Here is a 15,559-nt window from a genome sequence, read left to right as displayed (position 1 = left end):
GTGTGTGTGTGTGTGTGTGTGTGTGTGTGTGTGTGTTGCAGTAACTAGAGGGGAGGTGCATGCCTACTTCCCAACCGCTTGCAACCCTCTCCCTTACAACTCTTGCCCTCGTAATAATCTGGGAAGCAGCGTAAGCCTTACCTTGACAGTAAACAGCCTCTCCTTCATCAACACTCTTGCCGGGCCTCCTCGTGGCAACACACGTTAACTGGGTGGCCCCATGCTAACTCGGCCTGTACCAGCTGTGGGGAGGTACCGGTCATCTTTGATATTTTCTTCTCCTTTCCTCGCCACCGGAGTAGCCCATTTCCCAACAGCGTGTCACTCACGAAATCGGTTCGTCACGCAGGTATCCACTACTGCTCTGCAGCGACTTCCACCTAGAATTCCTGAAACCATTCAAGTGTACAGGCAATGGGAGTGCTTGGTAACGGGCAGGACGGAATGATCTGGAATCTCCTAGCCGGGCCCCTGCACGGTAGCAGCACGGGGCTTTTGGTTGTCGTCAGCAGCTGGGATTTGAGTGGCAGCTACACCTGGTAGTCCTGTTTTAGGAACCACAGTGCTCACCCCAGCAGGGGAAAAGGTGTCTGAAACATTGCCCACTCTAACTCTCTTATTTAGATAGGTGCAGTAGCCTATCAGGACATTCCGCTTCAGCGGTCGCTAACTAGATACAAATAAATGTGTCCTTACGACTTATACCATGGAACATCTCTTGGACGTGAGCCACGGCGCCGACAGGCCCGAAGGAAGGACGACGCTCATCACAGCCGAGCTGAAGCGCCGACAGGCCCGAAGGAAGGACGACGCTCATCACAGCCGAGCTGAAGCGCCGACAGGCCCGAAGGAAGGACGACGCTCATCACAGCCGAGCTGAAGCGATTTATAACAATGACATCGCTGCAAATAGTGTGAGACCAGACTCCTTGGTGAAGGGTCGCTCAGCCATCCTTAACCAAGCTAGAGAATGAAGGTTCACCCAGCCATCCTTAATAACCAAGCTCAGACTGCTAGAGACTGAAGGTTCACCCAGCCATCCTTAACCAAGCTCAGACTGAAGGTTCACCCAGCCATCCTTAACCGAGCTAGAGAATGAAGGTTCACCCAGCCATCCTTAACCGAGCTAGAGAATGAAGGTTCACCCAGCCATCCTTAACCGAGCTAGAGAATGAAGGTTCACCCAGCCATCCTTAACCGAGCTAGAGAATGAAGGTTCACCCAGCCATCCTTAACCGAGCTAGAGAATGAAGGTTCACCCAGCCATCCACCTCAACCGAAGTCCAGAAATGAAGACCCAGCCATCCTTAACCGAGCAGAGAATGGTTGTCCCAGCTATCCTTAACCGAGCTAGAGAATGAAGGTTCAGAGCCATCCTTAAGTCTAGAGAATGAAGGTTCAAAGCCATCCTTCTAAAATGAAGGTTCACCCAGCCATCCTTAACCGAGCTAGAGAATGAAGGTTCACCCAGCCATCCTTATCTAGCTAGTGAAGGTTCACCAACACGTACATACTACCTGAACCCAGCCATCCTAACCGAGACTAGAGAATGAAGGTTCACCCAGCCATCCTTAACCGAGCTAGAGAATGAAGGTTCACCCAGCCATCCTTAACCGAGCTAGAGAATAAAGGTTCACCCAGCTATCCTTAACCGAGCTAGAGACTGAAATTTCACCCAGCCATCCACCTCAAGAAGTCCACTTAAAAAGACCCCAGCCACTCTAGTCATAGACTGTTGTCTCTGCTACCTCACGGCAAGCGGTACCAGAGCGCCAAGTCTATGTTCAAAATGCTTCTAAACAGTTTCTACCCCCCAAGCCATGACACTCCAGCTTATCTAGTCACATGTCTACCCAGACTATTCACATTGCCCCCCACACCACTGCCAATCTCTGTTGTCATCTATGCATAGTCACTTTAATTAACTCTACCAACACGTACATACTACCTGAACTAATTGGTGCCCCGCACATTGACTCTGTACCGTAATACCCTGTATATAGTCTCCACATTGACTCTGTACCGGTACCCCCTGTATATAGTCTCCACATTGACTCTGTACCGGTACCCCCTGTATATAGTCTCCACATTGACTCTGTACCAGTACCCCCTGTATATAGCCTCCACATTGACTCTGTACCGGTACCCCTGTATATAGCCTCCACATTGACTCTGTACCTCCACATTGACTCTGTACCCCCTGTATATAGCCTCCACATTGACTCTGTACCGGTACCCCCTGTATATAGCCTCCACATTGACTCTGTACCGGTACCCCCTGTATATAGCCTCCACATTGACTCCGTACCAGTACCCCCTGTATATATTGTTGTTTTATACTGCTGCTCTTTAATTACTTGTTACTTATCTCTTATTCTCATCTGTATTCTTTTGGAACTTCACTGTCGGTTAGGGGCTTGTAAGGATTTCACTGTGAGGTCTACTACACCTGTTGTATTCAGCATTTCACTGTAAGGTCTACTACACCTGTTGTATTCAGCATTTCACTGTAAGGTCTACTACACCTGTTGTATTCAGCATTTCACTGTAAGGTCTACTACACCTGTTGTATTCAGCATTTCACTGTCAGGTCTACTACACCTGTTGTATTCAGCATTTCACTGTGAGGTCTACTACACCTGTTGTATTCAGCATTTCACTGTGAGGTCTACTACACCTGTTGTATTCAGCATTTCACTGTAAGGTCTACTACACCTGTTGTATTCAGCATTTCACTGTGAGGTCTACTACACCTGTTGTATTCAGCATTTCACTGTCAGGTCTACTACACCTGTTGTATTCGGCGCATGTGACAAATAAAATGAGATTTGATTTTTAAAAGGCGGCACTGTCCTCAAGGCAGAAAAAAACTAGATAACATTCAGACAACATTTAGGTGGCTCTAAGCTGCCACAAAGCTCAAATCTGATCGCGTACTTGATCTCCAGTATGCGGATGACTGAGCTCATATGAAAGCGTCTGCTAAATGGCATATATATATATGAAACAAACCCCCAGAAGCTGTACAAGCCATCCTCACAGTAGCTGTAAGAGCAGAACGAAGCTGTCTGTTAACCTCCCCAAAACAGAGGTCCTGTGTCAGTGGTTATCTGATCCTTCACCCTTAAACAACACATTCTTCATCTCTTCCTCATCTGTTCATCTTCCCTGGCCGTTGTACCACACTTTTTAAATATCTCTCGGAAGACTAACATCGAACAGGATTTCCAGAATCGGGTCAAAGAGGCCTCCTCCTCCTCCTCCTTTGGATGCTTAAGGAAGAGGGTTTTTTAAACAACAGGAACCTGCACCTCCACACCAAAGTTACAGTGTATCTACACACACTCCTTTATGGATGTTAAACACGGACAGTCAACAATCAACACTTTTTAAAAACGACTTGAGCCCTTTTCATATAAAATGCCTTTCGACGAATTTTGAAAGTGACCTGGAAGGATCGTGTTTCCCCAACTCAAGAGATCCTACAGAGATCCTACAGAGATCCAACTGCAGGAGCATTGAGGCGTTCAGCACATACCACCAGCTTGGCTCGGCCAATCAGCACACACACCAGCTTGGCTCGGCCAATCAGCACACACCACCAGCTTGGCTCGGCCAATCAGCACACACCACCAGCTTGGCTCGGCCAATCAGCACACACCACCAGCTTGGCTCGGCCAATCAGCACACACCACCATCTTGGCTCGACCAATCAGCACACACCACCAGCTTGGCTCGGCCATCCAGATAGCAGAGGATCGCCTGCCGCGGAAGCTGCTGTATGGACAGCTACAACTGTGCCGTCGCTCTGTAGGTGGGCAGAAATTTTTTTTGTCTGAAGGACCAACTGAAGACATCACTGTGGAAGTGTGGGATGAACCCCGTCTCCCTCCCGACTGTTGCTGCGGACCTTTCCACCTGGCCATCAAGGACTGTAGTTGGCCGAGGTTGGGGTTGGGGTTGGGGTTGGGGTTGGGGTTGGGAAGCCTGGCGGAAGCGACAGAGAAGTAATGTGACCATGCCTGCTCCGGCCTCAACGGGACAGGCCTTTGTGTGCTCTGTCTGTGGCAGACTGTGTGCTCTGTCTGTGGCAGACTGTGTGCTCTGTCTGTGGCAGACTGTGTGCTCTGTCTGTGGCAGACTGTGTGCTCTGTCTGTGGCAGACTGTGTGCTCTGTCTGTGGCAGACTGTGTGCTCTGTCTGTGGCAGACTGTGTGCTCTGTCTGTGGCAGACTGTGTGCTCTGTCTGTGGCAGACTGTGTGCTCTGTCTGTGGCAGACTGTGTGCTCTGTCTGTGGCAGACTGTGTGCTCTGTCTGTGGCAGACTGTCTGCTCTGTCTGTGGCAGACTGTCTGCTCTGTCTGTGGCAGACTGTCTGCTCTGTCTGTGGCAGACTGTGTGCGTCCACATCGGATGCAATATACTACCTTAAGCGCGTGTGTGTGTGCGGCCAGCCAGCCACACATTTTGCTGAACTAGCCTGGTTACTCTTCTATTATACTATATTATAATAGGACGTGTATTCAGGGTTCGGGTTCCGTGTGGAGCCAGGGTTCCGTGTGGAGCCAGGGTTCCGTGTGGAGCCAGGGTTCCGTGTGGAGTCAGGGTTCCGTGTGTCTCTACATCCAATATAAAGGAAGTTAGAGGTAGTTTAGTGAGCCAATGCTAACTAGCGTTAAAATGGTATCCACGGATTCATCTGACTCTCTGGGAAAGTAAACAAAGGGCTTCATTACCGACATCCCGAAGTATCCCTTTGAGAATAGCTTTCATACCCTGTGTGTCTAATCCTAGTGATGGTAATCGGAGCATGTCGGTGTGTGTGAGAGCAGGAGATAAATGGTGTATTTGGCCAATGGTCACAGTCCTACTCTCCTGTCATACTAATACATACACCTGCATCACTGGGACCTCTTGTTCTCTAACAGCACTCTCTGTCTTCCTCTTCCCCCTCCATCCTCCTCCTCACTGTCCTCCTCTTCCCCCTCCATCCTCCTCCTCTCTGTTCTCCTCTTCCCCCTCCATCCTCATCCTCCTCTTCCCCCTCCATCCTGCTCCTCCTTTCTGTCCTCTTCCCCCTCCATCCTCCTCCTCTCTGTCCTCCTCTTCCCCCTCCATCCTCCTCCTCTCTGTCCTCCTCTTCCCCCTCCATCCTCCTCCTCCATCCTCCTCCTCTTCCCACTCCATCCTCCTCCTTTCTGTCCTCCTCTTCCCCCTCCATCTTCCCCCTCCGTCGTCCTCCTCCTTTCTGTCCTCCTCTTCCCCCTCCATCTTCCCCCTCCATCGTCCTCCTCCTTTCTGTCCTCTTCCCCCTCCATCTTCCCCCTCCGTCCTCCTCCTCCTTTCTGTCCTCCTCTTCCCCCTCCGTCATCCTCCTCCTTTCTGTCCTCCTCTTCCCCCTCCATCTTCCCCCTCCCTCCTCCTCCTTCCACTACTCCCTCCTCCATCTTCCACCACCTCTTCCCTCCACTTCCTCCTCTTTCTCTGCCCTCCCAGGAGTTCTTTGAGAACCCAGCGTTCAGGCCAGATGGGTTGAAGCTGTACCCTACTCTGGTGATCAGGGGTACAGGTCTGTATGAGCTGTGGAAGACCGGTCGCTATAAGAGCTACTCCCCCTCTGCCCTGGTAGATCTAGTGGCACGCATCCTGGCACTGGTGCCACCCTGGACTAGAGTCTACCGCGTCCAGAGGTATGTTGTGTGTGTGTGTGTGTGTGTGTGTGTGTGTGTGTGTGTGTGTGTGTGTGTGTGTGTGTGTGTGTGTGTGTGTGTGTGTGTTAGACAGAGCTAGTGTTTACTTGCTTTGACAATGTAAACACGTTTCCAATAAAGCCCCTTTTGTATTGAATTGGGATGTAAAAACAGAAAAGCCCTTTGAGTCAAAATGCAAACTGAGATCTACCGCTCATATACTTATTTTTTTATTTTTTACTGAATTTAATAAACATAAGCCTATAAAACAGCAATGAATTAAAAGTAGTTCTGTAGCTGCATATTGGATATGCTTGAATTGCCATGCCAATGTTCTTCTTCTCAGACCAAGTTTTTAAATTATATTTTACTTGATGGCTTGAGTCTGAGCGGAGGGGGGAAGCAGGGGTGAGGCTGCCTCTCACCTGACTCACCGTCACTCCCTCACTCCCCCCCCCCTCCCTCTCCCTCCCTCTCTCTCCTCGCTCCCTCCCTCCACCTGACTCACCGTCCCCCTCACTCCCCCCTCCCTCTCTCCCCCCCTCCCTCCTCCCTCCCCCTCCCTCACCCCTCCCTCAACTCCCTCACTCCCTCCCCCCTCCCTCCTCCCCCCTCCCTCCCTCCCTAACTCCCTCACTCCCTCCCTCTCCTCCCTCCCTCTCACCTGACTCACTGTCACTCCCTCCCCCCTCCTCCCCCTCCCTCCCTCACTCCCTCCCTCACTCCCTCCCTCACTCCCTCCCTCTCCCTCCTCCCTCCCTCTCACCTGACTCCCGTCCTCCCTCACTCCCCCCCCCCCCCTCCTCCCTCCCCCCCCCCTCCCCTCCCTCCCTCCCTCCCTCCCTCTCCCCCTTACTCCCTCCCCCTCCCTCCCTCACTCCCTCCCCCCCTCCCTCACTCCCTCCCTCTCTCCCCTCCCTAACTCCCTCACTCCCTCCGCTGAGAAAAGGGGGGACAGTCATCTTGCTGCCGCCTGCACCAATTGCTGTTTATCTTATGACCAGAGACAGTGAAATACACTACCTGACCAAAAGTATGTGGACACCTGCTTGTGGAACATATCATTACAAAATAATGGGCATTAATATGGAGTTGGTCCCCCTCCCCCCTTTGCTGCTGTAACAGCCTCCACTCTCCAGGGAAGGCTTTCCCCTTTCCATTGCTGCGGGGACTTGCTGCTTCCATTCAGCCACGAGAGTTAGTGAGGTGGGCCCTGATGTTGGGGCGATTAGCCTTTTGCTCGCAGTCGGTGTTCCAATTCATCCCAAAGGTGTTCGATGGGGTTGAGGCTCTGTGCGGGCCATTCAAATTCTTACACACCGATTTACGACAAACCATTTCTGTATGGACCTTGATTTGAACCAGGGGGCATTGTCATGCTGAAACAAGAAAGGGCCTTCCCCAAACTGTTGCCACGAAGTTGGAATCGTCTAGAATGTCACTGTATGCTGTAGCATTAAGGTTTCCCTTCACTGGAACTAAGGGGTTAAGACCATCCTAAAGCCCTTTATGTACAGTACACTGATGTATCGGTCTCTGCGTCTCTGTCACAGGGACATCCCCATGCCTCTGGTGAGCTCTGGGGTGGAGCATGGTAACCTCCGAGAGCTGGCTCTGGCCAGGATGAAAGACATGGGTACGGAGGTGAGGAAATACACTGCAAATAACATTTATAAAATAAGGCCAGGGGGGGGGCGTGGCGTTCACTCTCAAATAGAACACAATTTATTTTATTTGCACACGACTGGAATGCTGTTTTAGCCAATCAGTATCCAGGATCCAAACTACCAAGTATATTTTTTATTTTATTTTTATTTTACCTTTATTTAACCAGGCAAGTCAGTTAAGAACAAATTCTTATTTTCAATGATGGCCTAGGAACAGTGGGTTAACTGCCTGTTCAGGGGTAGAATATATAATAATATATGCCATTTAGCAGATTTGTACCTTGTCAGCTCAGGGGTTTGAACTTGCAACCTTCCGGTTACTAGTCCAACGCTCTAACCAATAGGCTACCCTGAAGCAATAGGGCCCCAGGGGGTGTAGTATATTGAAGCAGTAGGGCCCCAGGGGGTGTAGTATATTGAAGCAGTAGGGCCCCAGGGGGTGTAGTATATTGAAGCAGTAGGGCCCCAGGGGATGTAGTGTATTGAAGCAGTAGGGCCCCAGGGGGTGTAGTATATTGAAGCAGTAGGGCCCCAGGGGGTGTAGTATATTGAAGCAGTAGGGCCCCAGGGGGTGTAGTATATTGAAGCAGTAGGGCCCCAGGGGTTATAGTATATTGAAGCAGTAGGGCCCCAGGGGTTATAGTATATTGATGCAATAGGGCCCCAGGGGGTGTAGTATATTGAAGCAGTAGGGCCCCAGGGGGTGTAGTATATTGAAGCAGTAGGGCCCCAGGGGGTGTAGTATATTGGCCATTATAAACTGGTTACCAACGTAATTAGAACAGTAAACAAGTAGTTTTGCGTCACACCCATAATATATATAATCTGATATACACATGGCTGGAATGCTGTTTCAGCCAATCAGAATCCAGGATCTAAACTACCCGGTTTACAATAATGTGTGTGTATATAAAATGTAATTACAGTCCAATGTAGTTAGCTAGTTAGAATACATGATCATAACGTCTTTCTCTCATCCACTAGTGTCGAGATGTGAGAACAAGAGAAGTGGGAATCCAGGAGATCCATCACAAAGTGCGTCCCTACCAGGTGGAGCTGATTCGTAGAGACTACGTGGCCAACGGTGGCTGGGAGACCTTCCTGTCCTACGAGGACCCAGAACAGGACATTCTGATTGGTCTGCTGCGTCTGCGGCGTTGTTCCGCCCAATCATTTCGCCCTGAGCTCAAAGGGGGCGTGTCTATCGTCCGTGAGCTGCACGTCTACGGCAGCGTGGTTCCTGTCAGTAGCAGAGACCCCAGCAAGTTCCAACACCAGGTACACACACACACACACACACACACACACACACACACACACACACACACACACACACACACACACACACACACACACACACACACACACACACACACACACACACACACACACACACACACCCTGGTCCTGGACAACTGTAGAACTACAGTTAAAGATTGTGTTCATGCTCAGCACTATTCATATTATTTTACTAGCTACTCAACATCATCATGGCATTTTTTGTTAAGTTGAATCGTGTGTTTTTAAAATGAACTGAATCACTGTCCGTCTCTCTGTTAAGTCTCTCTGAGTTTTTGTTAAGCTCTCCGTCTCTCTGTTAAGTCTCTCTGAGTTTTTGTTAAGCTCTCCGTCTCTCTGTTAAGTCTCTCTGAGTTTTTGTTAAGCTCTCCGTCTCTCTGTTAAGTCTCTCTGAGTTTTTGTTAAGCTCTGTGCTTGATGTTGTCTTTTCATTTGTTCCTCCTGTTTGCAGGGCTTTGGCATGATGCTGATGGAAGAAGCAGAGAGGATCGCCAGAGAAGAACACGGCTCTGGGAAACTAGCCGTCATCTCAGGTGGGTCTCTTATCGTTCTCTCTTTCCTCCATGCTTAGGAGCAGGAGACGAATGGTCTTATCTCTCTCCTCCATGCTAGGAGCAGTAGACGAATGGTCTTATCTCTCTCTCTCTCTTGGAGCAGTAGACGAATGGTCTTATCTCTCTCTCTCCTTGGAGCAGTAGACGAATGGTCTTATCTCTCTCTCTCCTCCTAGGAGCAGTAGACGGATGGTCTTATCTCTCTCCTCCTAGGAGCAGTAGACGAATGGTCTTATCTCTCTCTCTCTCCTTGGAGCAGTAGACGAATGGTCTTATCTCTCTCTCTCTCCTAGGAGCAGTAGACGGATGGTCTTATCTATCTCTCCTAGGAGCAGTAGAAGGATGGTCTTATCTCTCTCTCTCTCAAGAGCTCTTTTTATTTTAATCCAGGCTTTTTCTAAAAATACAGAAATACACAATGAACATAAACACATTTCAGTTTCTCCTCATGACTCAGCTACATAATTCCAGGGTATATACAGAGCATTCAGGAAGTATTCAGACCCCTTCACTTTTCCCACATTTTGTAACGTTACAGCCTTATTCTGAAATGTTTTAAATTGGGGTTTTTCCCCCCCCCATCAATCTACACACAATACCCCATAATGACAAATTAAAACATTGTTTTTTAGAATTTTTAAAAATAAAAAAGTTAGATCACATTTACATACGTATTCAGAACCTTTACTCAGTACTTTGTTGAAGCACCTTTGGCAGTGGTTACAGCCTCAAGTCTTCTTGGGTATGAAGATATACGTTTGGCACACCTGTATTTGTGGAGTTTCTCCCATTCTTCTCTGTCAGGTTGGATGGGGAGCATCGTTGCACAGCTATTCTCTGGTCTCTCCAGAGATGTTTGATCAGGTTTAAGTCCGGGCTTTGGCTGGGTCACTCAATGACATTCAGAGATTTATGCCACTCCTACGTTGTCTTGGCTGTGTGCTTAGGGTCGTTGTCCTGTTGGAAGTTGAACCTTCTCCTCAGTCTGGGGACCAGAGCGCTCTGGAGCAGGTTTTCATCAAGGATGTCTTTATTTTGCTCTGTTCATCTTTCCCTCGACCTTGACTAGTCTCTCAGACCCTGCTGCTGAAAAACATCCCCACAACACGATGCTGCCACCACCATGCTTCACCGTAGGGATGGTGCCAGGTTTCCTCTAGATGTGACACTTGGCATTCAGGCCAAATAGGTACATCTTTGTTTCATCAGACCAAAGCATCTTGTTTTTCATGGTCTGAGAGTCCTTTAGGTGCTTTTTGGCAAGCTCCAAGCGGGCTGTTATGGGCCTTTTACTGAAGAGTGGTTTGCGTCTGGCCACTTTACCATAAAGACCTGATTGGTGGAGTGCTGCAGAGATGATTGTCCTTCTGGAAGGTTCTCCCATCTCCACAGAAGAACTCTGAATCTCTTTCAGAGTGACTATCGGGTTCTTGGTCACCTCCATTACCAAGAACCATCTCCCCGATTGCTCAGTTTGGCTGGGCGGCCTGCTCTAGAAAGAGTTGGTAGTTCCAAACTTCTTCCATTTAAGAATGATGGATACCACTGTGTTCATGGGGACCTTCAATGCTGCAGAAATGTTTTGGTACCCTTCCCCAGATCTATACCTCGACACAATCCTGTCTCGTAGCTCTACGGACAATTCCTTCGACCTCATGGCTTGGTTTTTGCTCTGACATGCACTGTCAAATGTGGGACCTTATATAGACAGGTTTGTGCCTTTCCAAATCATATCCAATCAATTGAATTTGGACTCCAATCAATTTGTAGAAACATATCAAGGATGATCAATGGAAACAGGATGCACCGGAGCTAATTTTCAAGTGTCATAGCAAAGGGTCTGAATATTTATGTAAATAAGATATTTCTGTTTCTTATTTTTTTATAAATTTGCTAAAGATTCTAAGCCTGTTTTTGCTTTGTCATGATTTGGTATTGTGTGTAGATTTAATTAATCTATTTTAGAATAAGGCTGTAATGTTACAAAATGTGGAAAAAGTCAAGGGGTGTGAATACTTTTCTAAGGCACTGTACGGTGGGCTTTTCTAGAATAAGGACAAGTGTATCGTGGTAGAAAAGGCAATAGAGGATCAAATACATATTCAATATCTATTTCTTCGAGATCACATTTAAAAACTTTGCTGGCTATTCTGTCAGTTGGCATATCCATCAGTCTATTCCAATGTCTCACCATTACACACCTTCCATCTCACCTCACAGGGTTTCCAGCCCGTGTCCCCTGTTATTTTAATCTTTTTTTTGTTTTGTTTTTTTCACCTTTATTTAATCAGGTAGGTCAGTTGAGAACAAGTTCTCATTTACAACTGTGACCTGGCCAAGATAAAGCATAAGCAGTGTGACACAAACAACAACAACAACAACAGAGTTACACCTGGAATAAACAAACGTACAGTCAATAATACAATAGAAAATCTATATACAGTGTGCAAATGGCGTGAGGAGGTAAATCAATAAATAGGCCATAGTAGCGAATTAGTAAAGAAGTACTTACAATTTAGCTAATTAACACTGGAGTGATAGATGAGCAGACGATGATGTGCAAGTATAAATACTGGTGTGCAAAAGAGCAGAAAAGGTAAATAAAAACAATATGGGGATGAGGTAGTTGGATGGGCTATTTACAGATGGACTATGTACAGCTGCAGCGATCGGTTAGCTGCTCAGATAGCTGATGTTTAAAGTTAGTAAGGGAAATATAAGTCTCCAGCTTCAGCGATTTTTGCAATTTCGTTCATCATTGGCAGCAGAGAACTGGAAGGAAAGGCGGCCAAAGCAGGTGTTGGCTTTGGGGACGACCAGTGAGATATACCTGCTGGAACGTGTGCTACGGGTGGGTGTTGTTATCGTGACCAGTGAGCTGAGATAAGGCAGAGCATTACCTAGCATAGGCTTATAGATGACCTGGAGCCATTGGGTCTGGCGACGAATATGTAGCGAGGGCCAGCCGACTAGAGCGTACAGGTCACAGTGGTGGGTAGTATATGGGGCTTTGGTGACAAAACGTATGGCACTGTGATAGACTGCATCCAATTTGTTGAGTAGAGTGTTGGAGGCTAAGTCGAGGATCTTTTACGAGGGTATGTTTGGCAGCGTGAGTGAAGGAGGCTTGGTTGTGAAATACGAAGCCGATTCTAGATTTGATTTTGGATTGGAGATGTTTTAATATGACTCTAGAAGGAGAGTTTACAGTCTAACCAGTTATAGTTGTCCACATATTCTACTTCAGAACCGTCCAGAGTAGTGATGCTCGTCGGGGGTGAGGGCAGCGAACGGCTGAAACACCCACTTTTTCATGGTGTCCCGTTGTTAGTAGTTCCTGTCTTGTCTCATCGCTGCAACTCCTGTATGGACTCAGGAGAGGCGAAGGTCGAGAGCCATGCGTCCTCCGATACACAAGCCAACCAAGCCACACTGCTTCTTAACACAGCGCACATCCAACCCGGAAGCCAGCCGCACCAATGTGTCGGAGGGAACACCGTAGCGACCTGGTCAGCGTGCACTGCGCCCGGCCCGCCACAGGAGTTGCTAGTGCGCGATGAGAAATGGATATCCCTGCCGGGCCAAACCCTTCCTAACTCGGGCATTTGTGTTTCGTTGAGTCCCCCAGATCAGAGGCACAAGGAATGATAAGGGTGTGAGTTGGATCATATTCCTGTCCTGCTAAGCATTCAAAATGTAACATACTTTTGGATGGCAGGGAAAATGTAGAGAGTAAAAAGTATATTTTATTTTGTTTAGGAATGTAGTGAAGTAAAAATAGTCCAAATATAAATAGTAGAGTACAGATACCCAAAAAAACAACTTAAGTAAAAAATACTTTAAAGTACTACTTAAATACTTTACACCACTGTCAGCAGGATGTAGGATACTTATCATTTCATCATATCTTACACCCATATTGAGCTGTTTAATTTATTTTGCCAAATCATTAATAAACATAATTTCAACAAGTGAAGCTCTTTGGGGAGTACTTCTACATCTGCATTGCTGTTTGGGGTTTTGGGCTGGGTTTCTGTAAAGCACTTTGTGACATCTGCTGATGTAGACAGGGCTTTATAAAATACATTTGATTTCTTCATTGATTTTTACACCCATTGGTGTGGAAAAGCACTCTGTAAGATATGAATTAACACGCACACAGACAGTTGGTTCTTTGTCGAGACTGGATTGCGTGATAACATTTCCCCATCAACCCATGTCTTTATCTAACTTCTGTGTTTCAGGTGTGGGAACTAGGAACTACTACAGGAAGCTGGGTTATGAGCTGGAGGGACCGTATATGGTGAAACACCTGGAGGTGTGTCTGTAGACGGACTTGGGAATTAACGTGTTTTTATTATAATTATTTTACCAAGACACACACCAGACAAAAAAAATATATTTATTTGTTACTAGTACATGATTGTTACTTTGGAGACACTGCATAGTACATGCATGACAATACATGAACCACTCTTGTTTTGGGTATGCTTGTGGTATCAGAGGGAGTGAATAGGTCAGTTTGGAGGAAGCTGATCCTAGATCTGTGCATAAAAGAGTCACTTCTACCCAGAGTGGGAACAGCATAAGAGTCGCCTTGATGAACCAGTGGTCTGTGCGTCCTCTGTCATTTATTAAGCCGTAGTTCAGGAATAGTTGGGAAGAGTCTCGTCCAGCTTCATGAGATAACGAGGAGGCTGTTTAGCGTCATGTTTTTAAGTTCATCATGTTATCAGTGAGTTGAGGAAGACCAGCAGTATGAATCGGTGTTCATTAACAGACTTGGCACTGTTTAATTTGTCAGTCGGTGGAGGAAGTCTTCTCTCTGTCTCTGAACAGATGTTTTTATAGGGCAGGAAATGGAATAATAGTGTTGCATATGTTTATTTTTAAACCCTCTGTTAATCCTATCCCATGTTTTTTGCTGTTTTGTTTTTTATTTACAACAAATGTTACTTTTGTTTTGGTTGTTGGACTTAAGATTTCAGTTAAAATCCCTTTCACTGCTCAGAAAGCTGTTTTTGGTTTCATGGAATAAAATATTTAACAGTTATATAATTTCAACTGTTGTCACTTTTTTGCCCTTGTTTTGTTATTCAATGTGTTTACTCTCGATAAGAGCTTCTGTTAAATAAAAAAGACAAATGTACTTGTCTGTCAGAGAATGCCTGTGTTGATAAGATAAACATGTTTCTAATTATACTGCATGAGTTTCCAGTCAAAAACAGAGTAGAGAAATATAAACTAAAGAATAGGACATTTTTTTAACAAAAATCAGCCTTTGTCTCTCTGACTCTGAAAAGCCATTTGAGGTAAAAAAAAAAAAATAGCTGCCTCCATCACCATGGCAGCACTTCCTATGATGATGTGTTCTAGAATCTAGAGGAGCCTATCAGAGGTTGTGTTCCTCAGGAGACCCCAGATGATGAGAACTCTGATGGTTTTTACTGCTTCATTTGACACACGAAGCCAGTCCAATTACATCTCTATCAGTCCTCAGTCAACTGAGCAGCGACTGAGTGGCCCACTGACTGCATTCCCAAATGGCATCTTATTCCCTACATAGTGCACTACTTTTGACCAGAGCCCTATTGGGGACAGGGTAACATTTGGGATGTAACCGCTCTCCATAAAAGGAGGCTTGTCATTTGAAAAATGGCTGACAAAAAACTGACCCTCGTTGTAACTGTGAAACCTCTTTTCACGTGGAGACCATGGGCACGTTTAAGTGATAAGGTCAAAGCAACCGGCTGTAGAAGAAAGTGGAGGGGTGATTTCGGGGGATGTTTGTACGCGACAGACAGAAGTCGGACACTAGTGTGGTTTTCCAACAGCAACGCTCAGAACAACATGGCAGTGTTGGCCTTGTTTATAAAAGTGTTTCTTTATATAATGTTGAAATAAACATGTCTCCAACACCGATATCATACAATCACAAACTGAAGTCACGTATGTACACATTGTACAATAAACTAGTGAGAGAGAGCCTCAAACATCACATTCATTTGTATATATCCACGTTATACAAGAATCATGGCAAAGTTGGTTCCTGTTTCAGTCATGTCTTCTGGTCACATTTGCTTGGGTCAAACAAAAACAACCTAATGATTGGTTGACCACAGAGCCTAATGATTGGTTGACCACAGAGCCTAATGATTGGTTGACCATAGAGCCTAATGATTGGTTAACCACAGAGCCTAATGATTGGTTGACCACAGAGCCTAATGATTGGTTGACCACAGAGCCTAATGATTGGTTGACCACAGAGCCTAATGATTGGTTGACCACAGAGCCTAATGATTGGTTGACCACAGAGCCTAATGATTGGTTAACCACAGAGCCTAATGAT

General features: G+C 46.7%; 1 protein-coding gene and 1 long non-coding RNA gene across 2 annotated transcripts in view; both read left to right on the top strand.

Annotated features, from left to right (window-relative positions):
• LOC123995419 (elongator complex protein 3) overlaps positions 1–14,263 on the top strand; it is a 28,872-nt gene extending 14,609 nt beyond the window's left edge. Inside the window, exons 10-14 of the mRNA XM_046299013.1 lie at positions 5,497–5,690; positions 7,244–7,334; positions 8,342–8,635; positions 9,108–9,189; positions 13,455–14,263. Coding sequence (XP_046154969.1) covers positions 5,497–5,690; positions 7,244–7,334; positions 8,342–8,635; positions 9,108–9,189; positions 13,455–13,540 — 747 coding nt within the window. The 3' untranslated portion in view covers positions 13,541–14,263. The remainder of the gene's footprint in view (positions 1–5,496; positions 5,691–7,243; positions 7,335–8,341; positions 8,636–9,107; positions 9,190–13,454) is intronic.
• LOC123995441 lies at positions 56–1,705 on the top strand. The gene is made up of 3 exons (XR_006831835.1): positions 56–1,253; positions 1,424–1,461; positions 1,556–1,705. It is a non-coding gene; the product is annotated as an uncharacterized LOC123995441 (long non-coding RNA).
• Positions 14,264–15,559: the final 1,296 nt, after the last annotated feature.

The sequence above is a fragment of the Oncorhynchus gorbuscha genome, linkage group LG14, assembly GCF_021184085.1.
Source record: "Oncorhynchus gorbuscha isolate QuinsamMale2020 ecotype Even-year linkage group LG14, OgorEven_v1.0, whole genome shotgun sequence".
Classification (NCBI taxonomy): Eukaryota; Metazoa; Chordata; class Actinopteri; order Salmoniformes; family Salmonidae; genus Oncorhynchus; species Oncorhynchus gorbuscha.
Note: the sequence above shows the minus strand (reverse complement) of the source record. Positions and strands in the feature narration are given on the sequence as shown.